The sequence below is a fragment of the Nothobranchius furzeri genome, chromosome 3, assembly GCF_043380555.1.
Source record: "Nothobranchius furzeri strain GRZ-AD chromosome 3, NfurGRZ-RIMD1, whole genome shotgun sequence".
Lineage (NCBI taxonomy): Eukaryota > Metazoa > Chordata > Actinopteri > Cyprinodontiformes > Nothobranchiidae > Nothobranchius > Nothobranchius furzeri.
In genome coordinates, this window is record NC_091743.1 from 55,768,699 (window position 1) to 55,790,152 (window position 21,454).

Sequence of the window (21,454 nt, forward strand, 5' to 3'; positions counted from 1 at the left end):
TCTGATGTTTAGCCCATATCTGGATGAGCGGGGGACAAAGAAATCATAATAGGGAGCCTAAGTCTCCTCCCCTTCTGGTCAGCTCATGGGTCCCTGGAAGAACGAAAAAAATGAATGCAAGTCAACGGGGCTAAAAACGCTATTTTGTAATCCGCTTTGCCATACGCTGTGGATCACACATATGTTGTACTGCAATTTAAATGAAAAATAATGATGGGTGTTTCAACTGTGCCAGTCATGTACTTTGAGATTTATCAGCTTGTAAATGTTTGTAATTAACATGATTACACACTAGAAATTGGCATGTCACATATGTGACATCGCCACATAATATCCTCTCCCCAAAGTAGCTGCTACTTACCAAATGATGAGATTTATGGTAGTTCCTTCCTCCTGTGGGACGTTTGCTGAACTTGCAGCCCTTTTACCTCAGTTTTCTACATGTCTGGTTCGATGATGTCACTTTCGTGATGTGCATTTGTAGTTCTGGACTTATTTTCTCACACAACCTAAAATAGCATATCCCCCTGTTTGAAAATAAGCACATTCTTTGTATCAATTTGTGTCTTTAAAATTCACGGACATCATATGTGAAAATCCATGGCACAAAACAAGGGTAATTAGAAAATAGCGTTTTTAGCCCCGTTGACTTGCATTCATTTTTTTGTTCTTCCGGGGACCCATGATGCAGAAGTAGATGGGCGTAACTCAGGCTCCCTATATAGCCATAGAAACACTACTTGGCATATAGTGTGTGTGTGTGTGTGTGTGTGTGTGTGTGTGTGTGTGTGTGTGTGTGTGTGTGTGTGTGTGTGTGTGTGTGTGTGTGTGTGTGTGTGTGTGTGTGTGTGTGTGTGTGTGTGTGTGTGTGTGTGTGTGTGTGTGTGTGTGATCTGTCTTCTCAATCCTTGCTTGGTATGAGGATTGCTGTGAAGACAGTGACTCAATGCAATCTGCTGGGTTCCTTCTACAAGAAAGCTTTTACTTATTGGCTTAATGAACTGAACTGAATTGGAATGTTTACTTTGTGAAGTGCTTTAAGACGACTTGTCGTGATTTGGCGCTATATAAATTAACAGAATTGAATTGAATTGCAGTGTTAATGAAATGTCACCCATCGCACGGCCCTCTGTGGTCAGAATACCGCATTTGCAACTTCAGAGTGCTGGTCCCGTCTGCTGGACTTTAGCTGACATACCTAGCACTGCAGTCTGGTTCCAGCATGTTTCCTGCATGTTTTAGATCATGAACACAGCTGATTTGTTTAATTTAGTGACGAGTCCCTCCTGTAGACACTATGGTAAATGGGCTGTATTTGATATAGCACCTTTTAGAGTCCTGGGGCCTCATTTATCAAACTTGCTTACGCACAAAACGGGGTTGGAAAACTGCGTAAGCAACTTTCCACGCAAACTTTGGGATTTATGAAAGAAAACTTAGCGGAAAAATGTGCGCAACTTTAAGTTGACTAAGGACCTTGCTTATGCACATTTTGGACATGGAGAGCACCTGCAGTGCCGCTGCTGAGAAGGATAAAATTATGAAATCCTGCAGCATTATCACTTGTACTGCTTCGTTTTCACACAGAAAAAGACCCCCCACACGCACACACACGCGCACGCACGCACACACACACACACACACACACACACACACACACACACACACACACACACAAACACACAGCCTGAAGCGCAGAATAAGGAATGCAGAATACAGACAGGGGGACAGATTGAGACAGAATGTCATGCGTCTGTGACAGTGTGTGTGTCCTGTCACTGTGACCCGATTAATCATGCGCCCTGGCTACTTATACAGGGGAGATCTCCTGACTGACTGGTTAGCGTGCGTGACTTTCACCTGGGAGTCTGGGGATCGAATCCCAATTGGACCATTATTTTTTATATCCGCCACAGATCTCTCTGAAGAACTCACAACATTGACGGCTTCAGCAACGCTGTGCCACTCTGTGGATTTTCTCTTATTTGTTTTGCAAAAGCACTTCCTTTTATTTATCCACCTCACCCACAGGTACCTCAATTTCTGCTTCTGTGAAATTGCGCTTCCTTGATCTGCCTTGATCTACGGTCACCATCGTCATTGGTGGAGTGCTGCAACACCCGGCTTACGTATATGCATGATGAGATCCACAAGGCACTTTGCGTTGACCATTTATGGCAGTAAGTGGGCGTGGTGAGGGCGGGATGTGACTAAAATGCAGCTGAGAAACATTCTCGTTAGTCTCTGATTTATGAAGCGGAGATTGCGTGCAGCTGTTCGTACTCCATGTTTGATAGATCACAAACCTACTTGGCGTAAGTACATTTTTTTGCTGAGCTTAAGTATGGTTTTAGTAAGGATTCTACGTAATGTTTGATAAATGAGACCCCTGGAACCCCCCAAGGCACTTTAAATCAGTCCTTCACCCATTCACATACACATTCACACACTGGTGGGCAGAGCCGGATTAAATAAATGGACTACACTAGGCAGGCTGCATTTTTAGGGCCCCCCCTCCATCGATGTTATGTAATGAATTGAAATCTGAAACTTACAAAATTTACTTATAAAAGTTCATTCACATTTTACATTGCCTAGTTTTTGGTTACAAATTGGTTGTTTGTATGCCAAAATAAGTCATGTGTTGTAGGCTGTTGCCTCTGCTGAATCAGAAATTCTGTCAATTTTCTGAGTGTGAACTTATTGTTTTGCTATTTGAACATTAATAAAATTATTTGACAAATAATTAATAAAACCAGCAACACTTACCAAGGAAACCATTTAGCATTCTCTACTCCGGGATAATCTTCAGCCTTCCAGCATCACATGCCTCAATCACAGCAGAAACACATCTAAAGAAATGTTCCTTGGTTAAGCTTCAGTCTATGTCTCCAGATTTCCTCTGTGATGCAGAAGAATATCCAATATTTTGAGAGGGATAGTTTAGTGCAAAGTACTCATCAGTTTGGTACCACTTTGCAGGATCAGATGGGTAGCTAGTTGTTAATACCCTGTCTGGGTCTAGGGGCTCCTGTAAGACTATATTGGGCTCACTTCTGGCTGGCTGCTGTTCTTCCAGTTTGTCCTTCTGTGAAGGCGCTGATGTTGACGGCGTTGGCGCTACAGCATCTTCCGCCACATCTTCCACCGCGTCTTCGGGTTGTGTCTCCTCCGGGTCTGACTTGGGCCCGGCCTCTGGCTCTGCTGACTCGAGCATGTTCACAGCTGTCGGACGGCTGCCCGAGCAGCCCGACAGAAACTTCTGTAAAGCCCCCCGCTGTCTCTTCTTTAGTTCCTCTTCATTTAAATATTTTTCTTTTTTACGTTTTGCCGCACCCGAAAGCATCGTGAAAGTTAGCCTACTCAAAAACACCTGCTAGCTTTGTTGTGTCCCGCTCTAACTCTGACCGCTTCTCTGACGTCCTTCATTGGGTGGCGCCTTAACCCTCTGGGGTCCAGGGTGTAATTTGCAGTGAGTTTTCCTTTGTATTTCCAAAATAAAAACCATAACCACTGCCTTATGTGGTATCAATCTTTTCAGCACAACCTGGACTTTATGAATCTATACTTATTTTGTATATTTGGACATAAAGGGGTTGCGTATTAGACCTTAAATCACTCAAAAACATAAAATCTGAATAGGAAAAAAGTTGTTTATTTTACTGTGAAACCAACAAACATTTATGACAAATGTTTTTTATCATTTAGACTGGTAATCTAGACTGTACATTTATAAAAAATATGACTAAATATAGCAAATAACTAATTAAAAAAAGTTATTAGCTCTCTGGGATCCAGAGTGTAAATCACCGTTTTTGACTCATTTTGGTTTTTCTTTTGTATTTTCTAATAAAAACAATAAATATTGCCTTATGGGGTATGGTGGGGATGAGCTACGATGTAGCGCACTGACAGAGGCGAGGCTGCCGTGAACAGGCGCCACCGGTCCCTCTGACCACCACCAGCAGCTAAGGGGGGTTAAGTGTCTTGCCCAAGGACACTACAGTAGCATTCTCTGGTAGAGCAGGGATCAAACCTGCAACCTTTTGATTACAGGGCGAGCACTTAGCTCCTGTGCCACTGTCACTCCAGATCATCCATTTCAGCTAAAGTGCCAAATTACACGTCTACAGCACGATTAGACACTCATTTATAAAGTTTATCAGCAAAAGTAGATTTGGGTGTGACTTGCTCTTTAACAAAACAAACACACAGTGAGGAGATAAGTTTCACATTTGCTTTCACTACAGATAATTAATAACGGACACTAGGGGGACACTAATTAGAGTGTGAAACATCTCTGTGCTGCAGGTGGTTGTTGTCCGTAGAGAAGAAAAAAGCAGCGAGTGTTTATTTAAAACTGCTAATCATGTGTTGACTGAACCCATTGCTGTTCTGGAGCAGCTTTGATGTGCTTCACGTTGAGAGTGACTCGTATGTTAGCAGGTCCTGTTTCAATCTGCTGATCAAAAATGACCCAGAGGAAGACGTGACTGCTCCGTCTAATTTCTATGCTGCTTTTGTCTGAGTGATGCTGATAGAAGCGCATCACAGTTAGGGTTATTTGTCAGTCTGTCAGGAGTTTTGCATGTTTGTATAAAACTAGAAACCTTAAGTGTCTCCGCTTACAGACTATTTTATTTATTTGTGGTAGTTATACAGTTGGATCTGTACCAAACGATCAAATTCATTATAAACGATACAGAACTTCTTATTATAAAAGATATTATAGAAAAGTTATGTTTGTTTGGTTTGATCTAATTTTAGCTTTTTTAACAGATTGGTCATTTAAATTGGAAATCTAGGCCATTTTTGTTCTTGTTTAATAATAAAAAAGTCAAACAATCACCTCTCATAAGACTTGAGTTGTTTTAAAAGTCAGATTGATCCATTCTGAAGTGTTTTACTGTGTAAAAGCAAACAAAAAAATCACTCTTGGCTGACTGTAGATTACTTCCTGAACAGCCTCAGCTCTGAGAAATAGTTTGCGCTTCAGCGCTGAAATAAAATGAATCCAGGTTACAAACTTTCATAGAGGCTCAGCAATTTTGTTTTTGAACCTTTACACTACCGTCATTATTTAGGGAACTCTGGGATTTTACTCCTGTAAATGTCACCAGCAGCAAAACGCAGGGGAGCATGTTTATGTTCTATATGTGACATCATATTCGAGTCAGAACTGTCTTCTTCTCTACACCTGTCTGCAAAGGTTCATGAAAATCTGAGCAGCGCCACCTGTGTACAACTCGTGGTAAACATGAGAAGTGTTCTTCTTACAGCATTTAAAAACGTGGGAACATGGGGCGTATTCATGACCCCTTTATGTGCATCCAGAGGATGAGTCCAATAGGAGTGTCCTAATATTTCTGACAAGTGAAATAGAAAATGTACGCATGAGCTGCTGTGAATGTTTGGAGACTAGAACCGTCTGAGAAAGGCATAGTTTCACTTTGGCTGCACTCAGACTCATGAGTCCTGATGGATTTAAAAGCTGTTTCTCAATACTGAGGCTATTCAGGAAGCATTAGGTAAGATTGCTTTTGCAGAGAATGCTAAGTAAAGAAATAACTTTGAGCCTCACAGGGAACATTTAACCACTAATTAATTTATTTTCTAATGTAAAAATATTGTTGTTGTTCCTTTTAGGCCCCAGCTCCTGCAGATGCTAAACCCAAAGATGTTCCTGTAAGTGAAGCTGTCCTAGCTCTCCTTTGAGAACCAAACACTTTGTGTTGTTTCTGTTTATTCTGGTCCAGATAAGGTTCAAAGACTCTCCCCAGCACACGCACACACACACACACACACACACACACACACACACACACACACACACACACACACACACACACACACACACACACACACACAGGAAGTTGTGTTTCCATCGTCTGCCCTGCTGGTTCAGGAGCGGGTAACAGTGCGCTTTTGGGCGATGGCTCAGAAAAGAGAACTACCTCATCAGTCAGAACTAGTCAATTCACATTAGACCAAACCAATCGCACACGCACACATCTGTAGTTTAGTGTTTGCTCACCAACAACACACACCCATGTTTGCATCACAGTCGACTCCCATTTTATCTAGCTGTCCTGCATCTTTGTTTCTGTGTATTCTGATCTGATTTCATCACTTCTTCTGTGGTTTCAGTGTTTAGATTTAGTGTTTGATAAAGCAGCTTGTTAATCTTGTCCTTATTTGTATATTTTTGGTGTTTGAGGAACGTGAAAATGGGAGTGTCTGTACTTTTCCCTCCCTGCTGGTTCACATATATTTTTTTCTTTTTGTTTGCCTGGAGACTTGGTGTGTTGCGCCCCCTAGTGGAGGGTCAGGTTGTTTGGCTGATCTGTTGCCGTCTGGAGGTAATAACATTTTATTTATTCCATTTCAGAAGCCTATGAGTAATGATGAGGCTCTGGAATCACTTTCCTCTGGTTTCATGATGTCCAGTCCTCCACCTGGAGCCAAAGAGCAGGCCAGTTCTTAACCTTAAAGTCCAGTTCACCAGTCTATTTTCAAGTTAACTCCTATTTAACACTACATATGTTTTCTGTCTCATAGAAAGTTGAGAAGTCTGCAGCAGCTGCTTCTGTGGCCGTGAGTCCCACTCCTCCTGCTGATAAAAAACCCAGGATGGAGAAAACCTCTGATGTGTCTCCGAAGGCGGCGACCCCTCCTGCTGCCTCTACGGTATCTTTGCAGCTCAGATAGACCCATTTTAATTTATTACTTTTATGCAGTGATGTTAAAAATTTACCTGATTTTACTTTCTGTGATGAAAGTTTAAAATATCTTTTTGAAGCTAACAGCTCATAGGATATCAGGATCAAAAACAAACTATCAGCATCATAGATGCTTTATTTGTGTTTCATTAGGGTCTCTTTTAAACAATCCTTTTACTTTATTGTGTTTGTAGAAAGCCGCCCCTCCTGTAGCCGTGTGTCCGGCGCCTCCTGCTGATAAAAAGGCTAAAATAGACACAAGTGCAGCTGATTTCTCTCTTGAAGCTGCAGTTTCAGCCAAACCAGCCAACACTCAGCTCAAGTCTGACAAGGTGAGGAGGGGTGAATGAACGCTAGTGGTCAGGACAGTGTTGTAACGCTCCCTCAGGGTTGAACTAAGAGTCATCTGTGTCGTTCTGTAGAAAGTGGAGTCTGGAGCCGATAAAACCACCAAAGGAGCGAAATCTGCTGCTGCATCTAAACCCAAGGTGGAAAAGGTGAGATATAGGATATCTGCATCTGTTTGAGCTTTATTTTTCTGCTTTCTGCTTTATTTAATGAGTTTGTAGATGAGAAAATAAACTGTGTCTTCTCAGGGGGACTCCATGTCCGATGCTCTCAGCGCTCTCGGCGACTTGCTGCCAGAAAACAAACCTGAACCGGAGTCTCCTAAAGTCAGACCTGAAGACGTGGTCTCGGTAGGTGCCCTCAAGGATCATTTGTAATTTACCCGAGGCATTTACAATCAGCGAGGTGTGTCATTTTCTCCTGCTTGAATTGTTTTGCAGGAGGACAAACTCAAGAAGGAGAAGGGCATGCGGGTGGGAGAGAGAGAGGACTCACTTCCTCCAGATTACAGATTTAAGGAGGAGGATCTCAAAAAACACCCTGCTCCTGAGCCGGAGGTGAGACAGGATCACTCGTACAGGAGTAATGTTGAATCATTCCCAATTCAGGACATTTTATTTGACTCCTCCGTCCTTCGGCAGCCCACCATTGGGACCGGAGAAGCTCTGGACTTTTTATCTGGGGACTTCACCACTCCTTCATCAGCACCTGCCATCCAGGCTCCTGTTGTCACCCCCTCAGCTGCTCCTGCGCAGGTACACACTGCTCCCACCTAAAACCAAGCCCATTTCCATGTGTTTACTACGCATCCTCATCTGTTGGATGCTGTAGAAAGCTCCGCCCCCTCCTGCTACGGACAAGAAAGCCAAGAAAACGGATAAAGGATCTGAGGAGTTCTCTCTGGAGGCTGGTCTGTCTGCTGCCAGTGCTCAGGTACACGCAGCTCTGCTCAGATTCTTCTTTCTGCTTTTTCTCTCTAAGACCTGGTCACAGACGGTAGCTGCACACGTTGCACATGAACCAAAGAGGACAGAAAATACTTTTTAAAACACAAAAGTTTCATTAATGGTTCATGAGCTTTACGTCGTTCGGTCACAAATTGCAAAAGCTCACATGAGGAGTAACTTGGAGAATCATTAGATTTTCACACGTGGAGTCAGACAAATAGTGTAAAGTATTGGATGTAAACCGGAGTCAGCTGTCAGGATCACTTCCTGTCTAACGGTTAAACTAATGTTGTTCTGTAGAAAGTGGAGTCTGGGGTTCCTCCTGGAGCTGATAAAACCACTAAAGGAGAGAAATCTGCTGCTGCAGCTAAACCCAAGATGGAAAAGGTCTAGCCCTTTTTCCTCTACTTTCTCTCTTGTGCCACACTGGTAGAGTCAGTTAAGACCAGCATCCTCCTGTCTCCTCAGGGGGACTCCATGTCCGATGCTCTCGGCGCTCTTGGCGACTTGCTGCCAGAAAACAAACCAGAACCGGAGTCTCCTAAACTCAGATCTGAGGATGTGATCTCGGTAAGGACAGATCCACTCCCATCAGATAATATTTATCACAGATCTTCATGACTCGTTTCTCCTTTTTTACTGCAATAGGAGGCCAAAGTCAAGAAGGAGAAGGGCATGCGGGTGGGAGAGAGAGAGGACTCACTTCCTTCAGATTACAGATTTAAGGAGGAGGATCTCAAAAAGCACCCTGCTCCTGAGAAGGAGGTGAGAGGCGGACCATGTTCGTGATGCAGAAAACTAAATGTTTCTGCAAACTGAATGACTGACTCTTTGGTTTTGTACCGTTCTCCAGCCCACCATGGACAGCGGAGAGGCTCTGGACTTTTTGTCTGGAGACTTTACGACCTCCTCTACTGCTCCTGCTGTCCAGGCTCCTGCTGTCACCTCCTCAGCTGCTCCTGCTCAGGTAAACTAATGATGCTCACACATTCCATCTTAGAAACATGTTGTTTTTTGGCTTACAGGTGCCTGTTCCAAAAGCTATTTTATGATTTATGCATTTATTTATATTCTGCATTGGTGTTCAAGGTGAAAGTGGAGAATGTCTCTGCTCTGGATGTCCTCTCTGGAGATTTTGTGGCTCCATCTAAATCTTCTGGAGTTCAGGCTACTGCCCCTCCTTCAGACAAACATCCAGAGGTGAATTCAGAAGCTCCTGCCTCCTAAAATAACAGAAACAACTTCATCTTAGCTGAGTTCCAGCTCTCGCTCTTTCTTTTGTCTTATGGTGTCTTTGTGTGTTTGAAGCAGAAGCATCAATCCACAGCTGCAGTCAAACACACGGAAGCCACCAAAGCAGAGACGGTAACCCGACGTCTTGCTTAGAACTGTCTTTTATTTTTGTTGGTTCTGATTGAATGTGACGACTCTCCTCAGGGCGGCTCCCTCCCTCTAGATGCTCTCAGTGCTCTTGGAGACACTTTAGCTCTAGATGAACCAAAGAAACCAGAGTCGCCCAAACTCCGACCTGAAGACATCGTCTCGGTAAGGGAACGCACACACCACTCAGACCGTCCAGTCAGTTCAGTGTTTGTAGTTTGTACTTTTTAACCCTATTTCCATGTTTTCTGAGTGATTTGGTTAATTTTGTCCACTGTTTTCTCGTCTCCACAGGAGGGCACCGTCATAAAGGAGAAAGGCGTGTTTGTAGGTGAAAGAGAAGACTCTCTTCCTCCAGCCTACAGGTTTAACAAGGAGGAGCTGAACCAACTGCCTCCTCCAGAACCCGAGGTGAGACCGGATCAAGAGCATTAATGTTTGGCTCGCAGTTTGGATCAAATAGGAAATGTCTCCCTGTCTCCAGCCCACCATGGAGACCGGAGACGCTCTGGACTTTTTGTCTGGAGACTTTGTGGCCTCTTCTACAGCTCCTGCTGTCCAGGCTCCTGTTGTTGCCTCCTCAGCTGCTCCTGCTCAGGTGCACATCTAAATCATAAATAAAAATTTGATGTTCTTTCAGGTTTTATATCGTTTCCTTTTCACTCCTCTTCCCCGTCAGGACTGTGACGATGCTCTGAATGCTCTGGCTGGAGATTTTGTTGCCTCCACTGTTGCTGCTGCAGTGAAATCCGCACCTTCCACAGGTGCCGGTGCAGGTGCACAGGTAAACACCTGAGCAAGGTGGAGCTTTTCATTACCAGCTGCTACATCAAAAATAATTTTTCCTGTTTTAGGCTCAGCTTACTGAGAGCAGCGCTCTCGACGCTCTGTCCGACACATTAAAAGACATCACACCCGCCCCACAGCCCACCCCGCCTCCTGCTAAAGACCTCGTTAAGGTAAAGCTCTCGAGCACTTACAGCAGAACCGGAGAACAGCTCCTGGACGTGGGCTGAGCCAAGGCTGTTTGTTACAGGAGAAGAAGGCTGTGGAGGAGAAGCTGGTGAAGATGGGAGAAAGAGACAACTCGCTGCCTCCAGAGTACCGGCCCACAGAGGAGGACCTAAAGGTCTCGCAGCCTCTTTCTGCACTTTAATTCAACCGTTTGCTGTTTGTTTATCAGACATTTATTTTATTTTGTAGAAATTTAAAGAAGCTAAGAAGAATGAGCCACCAACGCCTACAAAGGTAGCAAACATCGGTCATTATAGACATTCAGGTAGAAAAAAGGGTTTATTTACTATTTCTGTTCCCCTCTGACCTGCAGGACAAGATGGACGACAAAATGGCACTGGACCTGCTGTCTGATGACTTCACTGCTGCTCCTCAGCCAACTGCTCCCACCGCCTCCTGCACAACAAAGCTGGAGCTCGACTCGGAGCCCCTAAAGGTAGCAGAAGAATCAAACACCACCTCCTCACTAGAATCAATCATGTTTTGGGACTAAACTCTGTGTTGTTTTTATTTTTCCAGCCGATGGCCCCTCCCGTGCTTCCACACGCTCTGGAGTCCAAGTCTAGTGTAGAAAAGCCAAAGGTAAAAACCTGTCATCAAAATGTAAAAGAGTTCTCTAACACTGGTCAGAATCGGTGTGGAATTATGTGTGATAATGGAATTATGTGGGATAATGTGGGATTTTAGTTTGTGTCACATGGTGCCGACCTGTTGACTTTGTTTCAGGGCAAGAGCAAGTCCAAATCAAAGTCTAAAGTAAGCAAGGTCTCAGTGCATGAAGGCTTTGGTTAAGGCTGAGCTTTATGTTTATTCAGTTTGTGCATGATGGCATGTTAGGGTCACCTGGGACTTAAAAATAAACATGAAAACAGCCGGAGGGATAAAATTCCAGGAAAGATTTAAGAAATTCCAAGATTACTGATTTATATTTGCAGGAAAATTCTTGTACATTTAATTTATAGGATTTAAGAGTGAGGGAGACCCAGTCGGCTGCTTTTTTGTATTAATTTTAACAATAAAGGGAAAATAACAAAGAGCCAAGCACAGATCCCTGAGGAACCCCGCATAAGAGAGAGGCATGAGATGACGCAAAGCCACCTAAAGAGACACGTGACCTCTCAACCAAATAGGATGCAAACCAGTCCAGAGCAACTCCTTGCACCCCAATAAATTGTCCTAACCAAGAAATCAGGAGACTGGTTCATGGTGTCAAATGCAGCTAACAAATCCAGCTGCACCAGAAATGCAAAGTCTCCAGAGTCAGTAGCCAAATGGATATCGTTTAAGACCTTGAGTAGTGCAGACTCTCTGCTATGTGCCTTTTTAAAGCCCAAATTTTTCACAATGATCATTTAAATACAAAACCTCAGTTAGGTGCAAATACACCACTTTTCCTGATCCTTGGAATGAATGGAAGATTAGCAATAGACTTCTTACTGGACATAGCCAAAGGGTCAAGACCAGACTTAAAACGGCAGGGAGGAATCACATCAGGAGGTGAACCTGAGGGCTTTAGGGTTCCAAAATCAGGTACTTATTGGGTCTTATTATAGGATTTTCCAATAATTTTCTTGTAATTTTTGTCATTCCCAACACTTATATGTTTATATTATACAATGGCTATAGAGTGAGCGAAATCATCGCACAGAAGCAGAGTTTTAACTGAACCTGTTGCAATGGCTGTTGGCAGTTCCTCACTCTGTCCCTCTGTGATGTTTGCATGAGCGCCAGTTGCTTTAAACTTTTCTTTTTTTTTTACATTTCTAAATTTTTGTTCAGGCACAGAAGACTGAAGCTGCAGCAGATCCATGTGATACCAAAGTGCCGTCAGCTCCTCTAAGCAAAGACGTCGTGCCAAAATCCACAGCGAAGGGTGGGAAGTGCTAGTCGACTCGGTGAGGCTTCATCTCATGGTTGCATCGTTTGAAAACGCGTGGTCTCTCCTCTGACAGATTAACTGTGTCGTGTTGCAGGTTGTGGGTGTAATTTGTCCCCCAGACCACTGGGATGCATCGCTGAGAGAGCTGCTTTTTGGATTACTTTATTTTTCTAACTTGTCAAGAATGTAAGCAGAACGACCGGCGGACTTGGACCTCCCCACCAACTCGACACACACGCATAAACAGACCTTCCAGCAGCCCCTCTTTCTTTAAATCTTTAATTTTGTCATGTTCCAAGATGGGAAACGTTTGATTTTCGTCATTGGAGAAAATAAACACAAACTTTTCACAAAACAAGACGACTGTGATGAAAGAGCAAAAAAAAAAAAAAAGGTTCGGGAAAACGTGAATAAATATTGATAAGAGCTGAAAGTCCTGCATCTCCACATCAGCCGGCGTTCTCCAGCGACACACAAACATCTGGACACTTGGTGGTGTTGGGTGGAGCGATGGGGGCTTTTCTGTCACGTTGTGGTTCTGATGCTGATGAGACACTAGTGTACAGCTGTGTTGACGTATATTCTAATCATAGTTTACATTAAATACACGGAGGGTCTCCAGTCGGCTCGACTGAGTCGGAAAGCTTTTCTGCAAATTCTTTTTTCCTTTTGTGTTGGCGGCCTTATATTAAACAAATCCTTGCATTCAGAAGTGCACTTAGAGAAACCAGGGGTTTACAGATGTTTTGTGATCTGCCACTCTTCGTAAGCTGTAAAAATACGTTTGCTCTACTGAAAACGACACTGTATCGTTCACAAAGGGCTGTTGCTTCCAACTGTGGCCAGAAATCAGAAAATAATTCCTAGTGTTGGTTTTCTGTGGGAAAACTTCTACTTCAGGAAAACTAGCTAAATTATAATAATAAAGAAAAAGGAAAAAAAAACTAATTTTGTGTATGAAAACTCGCTGTCTTCTTAAAAGGTGTAAGGGTGTGTGTGTGTGTGTGTGTGTGTGTGTGTGTGTGTGTGTGTGTGTGTGTGTGTGTGTGTGTGTGTGTGTGTGTGTGTGTGTGTGTGTGTGTGTGTGTGTGTGTGTGTGTGTGTGTGTGTGTGTGTGTGTGTGTGAGAGAGTTTGTTTTTATGCTCCTAACATGTTTTAACTTTTTTTTTCTGCATGCGGTTGAAGCAGCCCACTTCCTTTTGTCTCTAGAGGGTCGTAAAACAAGCGAAAACCTAAATGTGGAGCCGGTTTTCTCTGTGGAACAGAATAAAATGATGATGAACATAATTCACCATTGTCGTAATTCTGTTTATTTTCTTTTTATCACATTTTAAATCAGGAATTCTAAAATGTACAATTCAGCAAAAAAATAAATAAAAACCTTAAAATGTGAGCAGAATTATTTACGTTCATATTTTTGTTTTTATAAAGAAAGCATAACCGCATTAAGAGCAAGAAGCATGACGGGAAGCTCAGTTGGAAGGGATTGCAGAAAAATGCAATGTTATAAAATATGTACAAATATTTCATGATTTATATTTGAGGAGAAAAAAATTAAGGTTAAAAATTCTCAGTTTTATTCTCAAGTCAAGTGTTCCTGGAAAAAGATCCTTTTTCATCACTATTTAAAGAAAAAGTGATTAAAAGTAAGGGAACAGTAAAGCCTTCAGGATATATGAAGCGTTAAATCCTTCTGAAAGCTTTAGGTTTTTGTGTAAAGTGTTCAACGTTAGATTATTTATTCATGCTTTGGCAAATAAAAAAACTGAATTGATGACAATAACTGAAACTATAAAATAAAAGCAGGTTGAAGAAATCTACGTGAATTTTTGGATCAGACGTGTCTGTTGGTCATCTGCTTTTCGAGAGCGTCCATCCTCGGCCTGCAGGAATCAAAAACATACAAATACATTGTTTTTATGGGCAACATTGTATTTAGTAGATAACCAGAAATTGAAATCTTCATTAATAAATATCATCAGTATTTTGAGGTCAATGATGAATTATTAAATTTCCAAGTAAATCTATCTAATCATACCCTGAGAATAACTTTAAATGTATTCACTTTAATGATTTATATCTGCATAGAAACAGAAAAGTTATAATAAATGCACAAAATAGAATTAGCTTTTCTATGTTGTCACGGGAACATGAAATAAAAACCATTTGGATGCAACAACAAATGAAGCACGTACTTTCTCTTGTAATGGTGCGGGCACCTTCGAGTCCTCATTTCTAGAACAAAAGGTTACTCGAATTTAGTGAAAAATGACTTTCTGAGTAAATCTAAAATACTTAAATCACATTTAAAAATAAATTAAAAATGATTTCCAGCTTTTCAGAAGAACGGTTTTGTTTCGGCGGCCATGACTCACTGTTGCAGTACAGCGAGATGATGATGAGGAGCAGGAGAAGAAGGCCACAGCCTCCAGCCAGAGAGCCCAAGATGAGTGGATTACAAAACATGGACAACCCTAAAACACACATTTGTTGACCACCTGTTCGACCTGATGAAGTCACGTGTGTGTGTGTGTGTGTGTGTGTGTGTGTGTGTGTGTGTGTGTGTGTGTGTGTGTGTGTGTGTGTGTGTGTGTGTGTGTGTGTTTAAGGTGAATACCTGGCTTTGGGCAGATGCAGGGTTTGGTTGTGGGTGTAATCTGAATGGTGGGGAGCACCGCTGGAGGAGTTACTGCTTTAGCTTTTGCTTAAAAAAGAAACATAATTTTTAAAAAGTGTAATTAATTTTATAATTCAGTGAAAATTTGACTTTAACAAAGGAAATGAAACTTACCTTCACCCACACGGGTTACTGGTCCAAATTTTAACTCGTTACCTTTATAAAGCGCCGCACAGCCGTAAATCCCGCTGTCCTTTTCATTGTTAAAGGACTTTATTATTAGAGTTTTTTCATTTGCCATTCTGTATTTTACATCAAAGCCTTCTACGCTTGATTTTTTAATGCCGATGTTGCTGAATGTTGCGATGAACTCCATGCTCAAGCTGTCCAGAGTTCGAAACCAGAAGATTATCTGCTTCTCTTTAGGGTCACAGGAGACTGAAACCTCTTCCCCATCCTTAACTTTATCAGCTGAGATGAATTCTGAATGTTGGGACAAAAACCATAGCAGTTACTTCTCCTCTGTGTTCAGCAAGTACAGAAAGCAATCACATATAAAAATAAACAAAAGTCAACTTACTTTGACAAAACAGAAGAATCAACAGCATCTGAATCCCTTTTTGGTCCATTATTTAAATCCTGCAGAGAACAAGAGCAGTTTAAGTCGTCCTTGTGGTGTTTACTGGAGTCTGCCAGGAGATAGCTGAGTGAGATACGAAACCACGCCCCAGCTGTAACTTTCTTCTCATCTGTGTCGAATGGGATCATTGCAGCCGAGCATTTGCAGAGCCCTCCTGCAGCATGGTCGTGGTCTGCATCATTTTGAAGTGGAGCCCACCGGATCTGCACGTCGTTCATCTGCCTCTGGTTTGAAGCATCGAACTGGATCCACATGCCATTGGCCCACAGAGACGTGTGGGTACGTGGGCTCAAAAGGATGGATGGGGGGGGGGGGGGGGGTGGTACAACAACTGCACAGAGGCAGAAGCTATAAGGACAGTTGTTTTTGCTCTTTCTGCACAAATGCTGCTGTTTTGTGTTCACACAAGTAATATAAACCCAGCTGGAGTTCCCAGACAGCTGCACTCTGACCTCTGACCTCCCCTCTGCATGAGGCTGTGAACTTATTTGACCGAATATTGAACTCAGTTTATCACAGTGAGAGTAGAACGTTTATTCTTTTTACTTTGTGTTTATTAAAGAACGTAAGAAAGAAGCTCAGTCAGTTTCAACCTTCGGTTTCTCTCTTGCTGTAATTCTCTGAATAAACATTTATTTAAAAAAAATAGAACAATCTCGCGTCTGTCAGCAGAAAAAAGCTTAGTCTGGCCCTCTTCCTCTAAATGCTGTAGTCCGAGGTTTGGCAATTATAATCTCCACGAAGCAAATTTTGTGAAAACACATTTGTATAATATATTCAAACCTTTGGCCACAGCTGAATCCCTTTAAAAAACTAGCTTTGCTCCAAGTGAATTATGTGATGACGGCTCGCAAAAATGAAAAAAGCTTCCTTGCCATGATCCAATTTCAAATTTCAAGCCACCAGATGGCAACAGAAGTAGAACACACACCTGTTTAATTTGTGGAACAATAAAACAGTGAATTAAGAGTCGAATAAGAACCGGCATTTATCAAAACAGAAACAAACATCTGATTTATAAATAGTCTCAGTTCCATCACAACAAAGGTGACTGAAGGGGCGAATTACTGGAAATCAGCGTGTGCTGCCTGTGGTTGGACTGTGGGTTCATGCTTGTAACTTAAAGGGACCTTTCAGCTATTCTGAAGCGTGTTTCTGTGTAAAAATAACAAACGTCTACTAGAACAGACTCAATTGAGCTAGCAGCTATCTGAACGCAGATAACACAAACAAAGTGCATCGATCTCCTAATCTCACCACAGATCATCTAAAGCTATGGTGTGAACCTTTACTCTTCCACACAGATGCAGTTCTGAGAGAATATGAATACTTTTAATTACAGACTCAACACCTGGTTGCACCAGAGATGCTACCTTCTGCTGCTGGGGACGTCCACGACATGTAGATAGTCATCTGATGTGACAGCTGGGTTTATAAAAAGAGTTGCTACAAGATTTTTTTAAAGAAGGATTTCTAATTCAAGTTGATGTTATTAACCTCTAATGAGAATCTGCTCTAAAAAGATTGAAAAATAAAAAAAAAATACTGAGGTGACAATTCCTCATAAGACATTTTCAAATGTTAAAGATGAAGTTTTTTTTTTTTTTTTGCTTAGAGCTACAACTGTGAAAAAAATTCAGTGTCTCATATTATTGCAGGGCAGTTATTTTAATTTTGAGTGTGTGTGTGTGTGTGTGTGTGTGTGTGTGTGTGTGTGTGTGTGTGTGTGTGTGTGTGTGTGTGTGTGTGTGTGTGTGTGTGCGTGCGTGTGTGTGTGTGTTTGAGGGGCATGAGAAGTGAAGAAGGAGGGGGTCCATGATCCAAACTTTACCCTTATTTTTGAAAAATGTGGTCCATGTGGGTGTAGAAAAGGATCACCCCCTATGAAAGGCTGTAATTATGTTTCTGTTGCATTCTTCAATTAAAACAGACATAACGTATCTACCAGATTACTTATCCAATGCACCCTACAACTGAAAAACATCACAGTTACAGTTGAAAACAAAAAACACAAAATACTAAGGCTTCAGTTATTTTTATAGTTTACACGCAATTTTGAAGACCGGGTTCAATTTAATCATAATTACCTGAAAACAACAACCAATGTGCTCAATTCCTGTATTGTGACACACACTTCAGTCAAAACACATACACATATTAGTGAAAATGTTATTAGTTTTCATTCAAACTACAAAGTCATCAATGATCAGACACTATTGTTGACAGTTTCACTGCTGTGATTAATAAAAAAGCTGATTCTAGGAAAGAGCATGTGATAGATTTTTGGTCAGATGTTGTTATGTAAGGGATAATTTAGATGGGGAAAAGAAAATGGTGACAATCCCACAATATGCTTCATAATTAGTTTGAGATATAAGGAGAATGTACACAAATAGACCTGTACTACACTGCACACCTGAATGTTTCAAGTATTTATGTAAATTCTTACAGTATTTCATACTATAATCAGTTACAGTAATCAACTAACAATGACATCAATGAAACAAATAAAATCTGTAGACAAATAAAAATTACTGCATTGCACTTTGAGGAAAAACTACAGCAACAAGAACCTTGTAACTGTCCGTCCCTCTGTCCGGCTAGATCACCCATAGGGCCACAGGTCGTAAACTTTCCATCGCCATGCTGAAAAAAACTCTCTCGGATTCAGGTGGTGGGAGTATGGGGGGGAAGGTGTAAGACTTCAAATTTAGGGTGCTCACAGAACCAGTTCTGGACCAGAGCAGCCTGATGGAATGAGTCATTGTCCCAAACGACAGTGTAGGGTTCACTTGGTTTCATGCAGTGACAATCTCGTGTAATCTGTCAAAAAATGCAAGTTTTAGATTTGTGTTACAGTGTCCTGGATTTGAATGGTGGTGGAGGGCTCGGTTTTGTGTAAACAGCAGTGCAAAGGGTGATGTTGCCCCCCCCATCCAACAACATTTCTCCCTCTTCTTCTGTTTTTCACAAGGGTAAATCCAGCCCATCCACACATAAAAGTTCAAGTTGAATCTCTGCAGCATCCATTTGCAAGACTCTTTGAGACACACTAAAAGTCAATAGGATGCTATTTAATATCTAATGCACAGTATTTGTTTGTGCCAGAACATTATGTGCAGTGCACAATACCACACTATTGTAAGATGAACAACAACACACTCATTCAGCAGATGTTTCACTCTCTCTGAATTTCTGTCAAATGGTACCCAATGCAACTGCTTCATGTATAATTGGTTTTTCTTGATGATTCGAACCAACGTTGACAGAGGGACACGTTGGATGTTATTGAAAACATGATGTCACTGATGATATTGGCTTGGATTTCTCACAGCCTGATACAATTACTGGTCAAAACCATGTTCACATCAGTGGTTTCATGTGCACGAGTGAACATAGAGCCTCTTCCATCTTGGTGTCCTCGATCCTCAATCCCATGTAAAAAGTATATAAAAACATACACATTCAGCCTATTAATGGACACAGTAAGCTGTGTAGTGTGGTTAGCTTACCTTTATTCCACCTCCTTCATCTCCTCTTTGAGCTCCCCCTCTCACTCTTCTTGTTCTAGCTCCTTCCATTTTTGCTGAAGACAGGTGAGCTCACCTGCTGCCTTTTATATCACACCTGAGTGTTGCGGTTTCAAATTAGCACGTGTGCTTCCACACCTGTTGGATGTGATTGTCTGATTCATTCATTAGTGTGGTCACTGGCAATCTGGGGCTTTGTAATAACAAGGAAATAACCTCTAAATCACTATCTGTGTCTAAGGTGGGAAAATACGTGAGTTTTACAAATGCCTGTGTAACATTTTGCACAAAGGGTGAAGCAGACATTGTGTGTGATGTGCAAATCTGTGGAGGTGTTTTGCTCCTTGGAGTAGAAATTTCCAAATGGTGTGGAAATGTTTATTTTGGTGAGTAAGCGATCATATACACTGTAATAAAAGATTGCTGCCCACTGTGATTTTTCTGCCCATCTATAACTTTCCCATCCATTTCTCTTTCTACCCTAATGAGAGCCACAGCCCTTGAGGAAGAGAAACACCCCACAACAGGATGCTGCCACCTCCATGCATTAGTGTAAGCATGCTGTGTTGTGGATGGTGAGCTGAGTCGGATTTATGTCATGTTTGCCAAAAACAAACCAGTAAATCAGAACCAGGACCCTTACTGACAGATGACCACATGTCAACAGCAGAGTGTGTTACTTTTTCTCATCATGTGAAATCTGCTGGTCTAACAGTTGCAGGAAGTGAAACTCTCATCAGATCAGATGCTACTGCGCTCAGACTCGGAGCCCGTCACATTTCCTGTTCTGTGATGGAAAATAAAAGCGTTGATTTTTAGTGGGCAAAGAAACGCAGACATTCTGCGTCTCTGTGGGCGATTGATCAGTTCCATGGGTGGGAGGAGATGTGGAGAAACCCATGCAGGATGGGAATGAAATAAAAGAAAGCCTGAAGCACTTCCTGTGTGAGACGTCCTTCTGCTGTTGGATTACATCAACTGTGGGAAGTTGTTACTCAACTGTTTTATTGTTATTTAATAAACTTACAATTATTTTAACTGAAATCAAGATGGAAACCAGGTTGGTTTCGGTCTTTGGTGTTTTTAGTAAGCAGGGGATTCTGTTGATGCTCTCTGTCAGAGGGAGACCCAGTCAAAACGTTCAGCTAGCCCACCTCACCGTTCCATGTCTCTGTTTCAGGTGTGAGTCACTCACAAACACACCTGCATGGGCTTCCCTGTTATTAGTCACACAGGGGGTCTCCAACCTGAAACCTGGCTTTGTGCACAAGTGTGTGTGTGTGTGTGTGTGTGTGTGTGTGTGTGTGTGTGTGTGTGTGTGTGTGTGTGTGTGTGTGATAATGTTGTGGGTGACCAGGGGAAGCCGGTGGCTGTACAACAACAGTCAGAAGACTCATCTTGACGCTCTGATCATGACGGCGTTATGAACACCAGTAAGATATGTTCGCTGGTTCTTCACCAGTTCAGCTCACCCTATTATCGCTTGTCTCCTGTTGCATTATGGGAAGAGAAGGTGTCAGATGGAAATGGAGAGCACCAAGAGAAGTAAGTAAGGATGGAGAGCTGTGAAACGCATTTGGGTGTGAACACACACACACACACACACACACACACACACACACACACACACACACACACACACACACACACACACACACACACATCCTGATCAGTTTTCTCTGAAACTAAGACTTCCTGTTAGATCTTTATAGCATTTGCTACTTAAAATTAATTTTAAAAAGCAACAAAAAGCTAACAAAAAAATAATAAATTACATTTTCCAACTTGCAATTTTGATCTTCATTTTAAACATGAATAATTTGTTATACAGGAACGTTAAAGTACCTTTTTACTGCAGCTCATGACTTCAGGTTTTGACTTTTAATTTATAAAAAGAAAGGATTTTGACCTTTGAACCTTCACAGAAAGCAACTAAACAAACACTTAAGTCTCTAAAAAGGACAGAGAAGGAAAAACCAATCATATCATTAAAATCAATCTGATCCTATAAGTAATCAATCAGTTCAAATTGTTTTTGTCAATCGTGTCTTGTGATTCGTTAATATTATTCAAAGTGGCTGTTTGATGATAATTTAGGACTCATTTTGTAACATTTCTCATCTGTAGACAGATTATTATGTGAAGCAAACGTGGTAAAAGTTTGATTCTGAGGCTGATTTCTAGCCCAACTTTCATCTCAACATTTATGCTAAGTTAAAAGTCTCACGCTTACGGTTCTAATCATGTAAAACAAACAGCAACAGGCAGTAAATTCAGTTTCTGTAGAACATTTATGTTTCGTTTTCATGAACTTGTTTTATCTGTGCTGCAAAGTTTGGTTTCTCTACTTAAATTAGATTTCTCTGGAGAATTATTAAG

At 41.7% G+C, this 21,454-nt stretch overlaps 2 protein-coding genes across 27 annotated transcripts in view; one reads left to right on the forward strand and one right to left on the reverse strand.

Moving 5' to 3' along the window:
• The window catches only part of cast (calpastatin), a 50,401-nt gene extending 37,166 nt beyond the window's left edge, over window positions 1-13,235 (forward strand). For 24 of the 26 annotated variants that reach the window (XM_015959345.3, XM_070549890.1, XM_015959351.3 and 21 more), the window contains 27 exons: window positions 5,647-5,685; window positions 6,389-6,472; window positions 6,559-6,687; window positions 6,914-7,051; window positions 7,142-7,216; window positions 7,316-7,417; window positions 7,508-7,624; window positions 7,709-7,822; window positions 7,899-8,000; window positions 8,315-8,401; window positions 8,483-8,584; window positions 8,663-8,779; window positions 8,868-8,981; window positions 9,104-9,214; window positions 9,323-9,379; window positions 9,452-9,559; window positions 9,689-9,805; window positions 9,879-9,992; window positions 10,074-10,178; window positions 10,249-10,353; window positions 10,431-10,523; window positions 10,598-10,642; window positions 10,722-10,844; window positions 10,928-10,990; window positions 11,135-11,164; window positions 12,188-12,303; window positions 12,382-13,235. In XM_015959345.3, the coding sequence (XP_015814831.3) occupies window positions 5,647-5,685; window positions 6,389-6,472; window positions 6,559-6,687; window positions 6,914-7,051; window positions 7,142-7,216; window positions 7,316-7,417; window positions 7,508-7,624; window positions 7,709-7,822; window positions 7,899-8,000; window positions 8,315-8,401; window positions 8,483-8,584; window positions 8,663-8,779; window positions 8,868-8,981; window positions 9,104-9,214; window positions 9,323-9,379; window positions 9,452-9,559; window positions 9,689-9,805; window positions 9,879-9,992; window positions 10,074-10,178; window positions 10,249-10,353; window positions 10,431-10,523; window positions 10,598-10,642; window positions 10,722-10,844; window positions 10,928-10,990; window positions 11,135-11,164; window positions 12,188-12,295 (2,499 nt within the window). In that variant the 3' untranslated portion in view covers window positions 12,296-12,303; window positions 12,382-13,235. The remainder of the gene's footprint in view (window positions 1-5,646; window positions 5,686-6,388; window positions 6,473-6,558; window positions 6,688-6,913; window positions 7,052-7,141; window positions 7,217-7,315; window positions 7,418-7,507; window positions 7,625-7,708; window positions 7,823-7,898; window positions 8,001-8,314; window positions 8,402-8,482; window positions 8,585-8,662; window positions 8,780-8,867; window positions 8,982-9,103; window positions 9,215-9,322; window positions 9,380-9,451; window positions 9,560-9,688; window positions 9,806-9,878; window positions 9,993-10,073; window positions 10,179-10,248; window positions 10,354-10,430; window positions 10,524-10,597; window positions 10,643-10,721; window positions 10,845-10,927; window positions 10,991-11,134; window positions 11,165-12,187; window positions 12,304-12,381) is intronic. The other 2 variants (XM_015959343.3, XM_015959344.3) reach the window with 2 other exon arrangements.
• A 771-nt stretch (window positions 13,236-14,006) lies between these two features.
• Window positions 14,007-15,675, reverse strand: cd8a (CD8a molecule). Its single transcript, XM_015959361.3, has 6 exons — window positions 15,486-15,675; window positions 15,080-15,388; window positions 14,906-14,992; window positions 14,664-14,762; window positions 14,484-14,523; window positions 14,007-14,171 (listed from the first exon to the last, which is right to left on the reverse strand). The coding sequence occupies exons 1-6, from the start codon at window positions 15,532-15,534 to the stop codon at window positions 14,123-14,125; spliced, it is 633 nt and encodes a 210-aa protein (XP_015814847.1). The 5' UTR covers window positions 15,535-15,675; the 3' UTR covers window positions 14,007-14,122.
• Between the last annotated feature and the right edge of the window lie 5,779 nt (window positions 15,676-21,454).

Excerpts from the sequence above, each read along its gene's own strand:
- cd8a (XM_015959361.3), bottom strand. The coding sequence starts at position 15,534 with ATGGACCAAAAAGGGATTCAGATGCTGTTGATTCTTCTGTTTTGTCAA. Across the intron at positions 15,389-15,485 it reads GATTCTTCTGTTTTGTCAAA|AATTCATCTCAGCTGATAAA; the intron begins GTAAGTTGACTT and ends CCCAACATTCAG. Across the intron at positions 14,993-15,079 it reads AGTAACCCGTGTGGGTGAAG|CAAAAGCTAAAGCAGTAACT; the intron begins GTAAGTTTCATT and ends TTCTTTTTTAAG.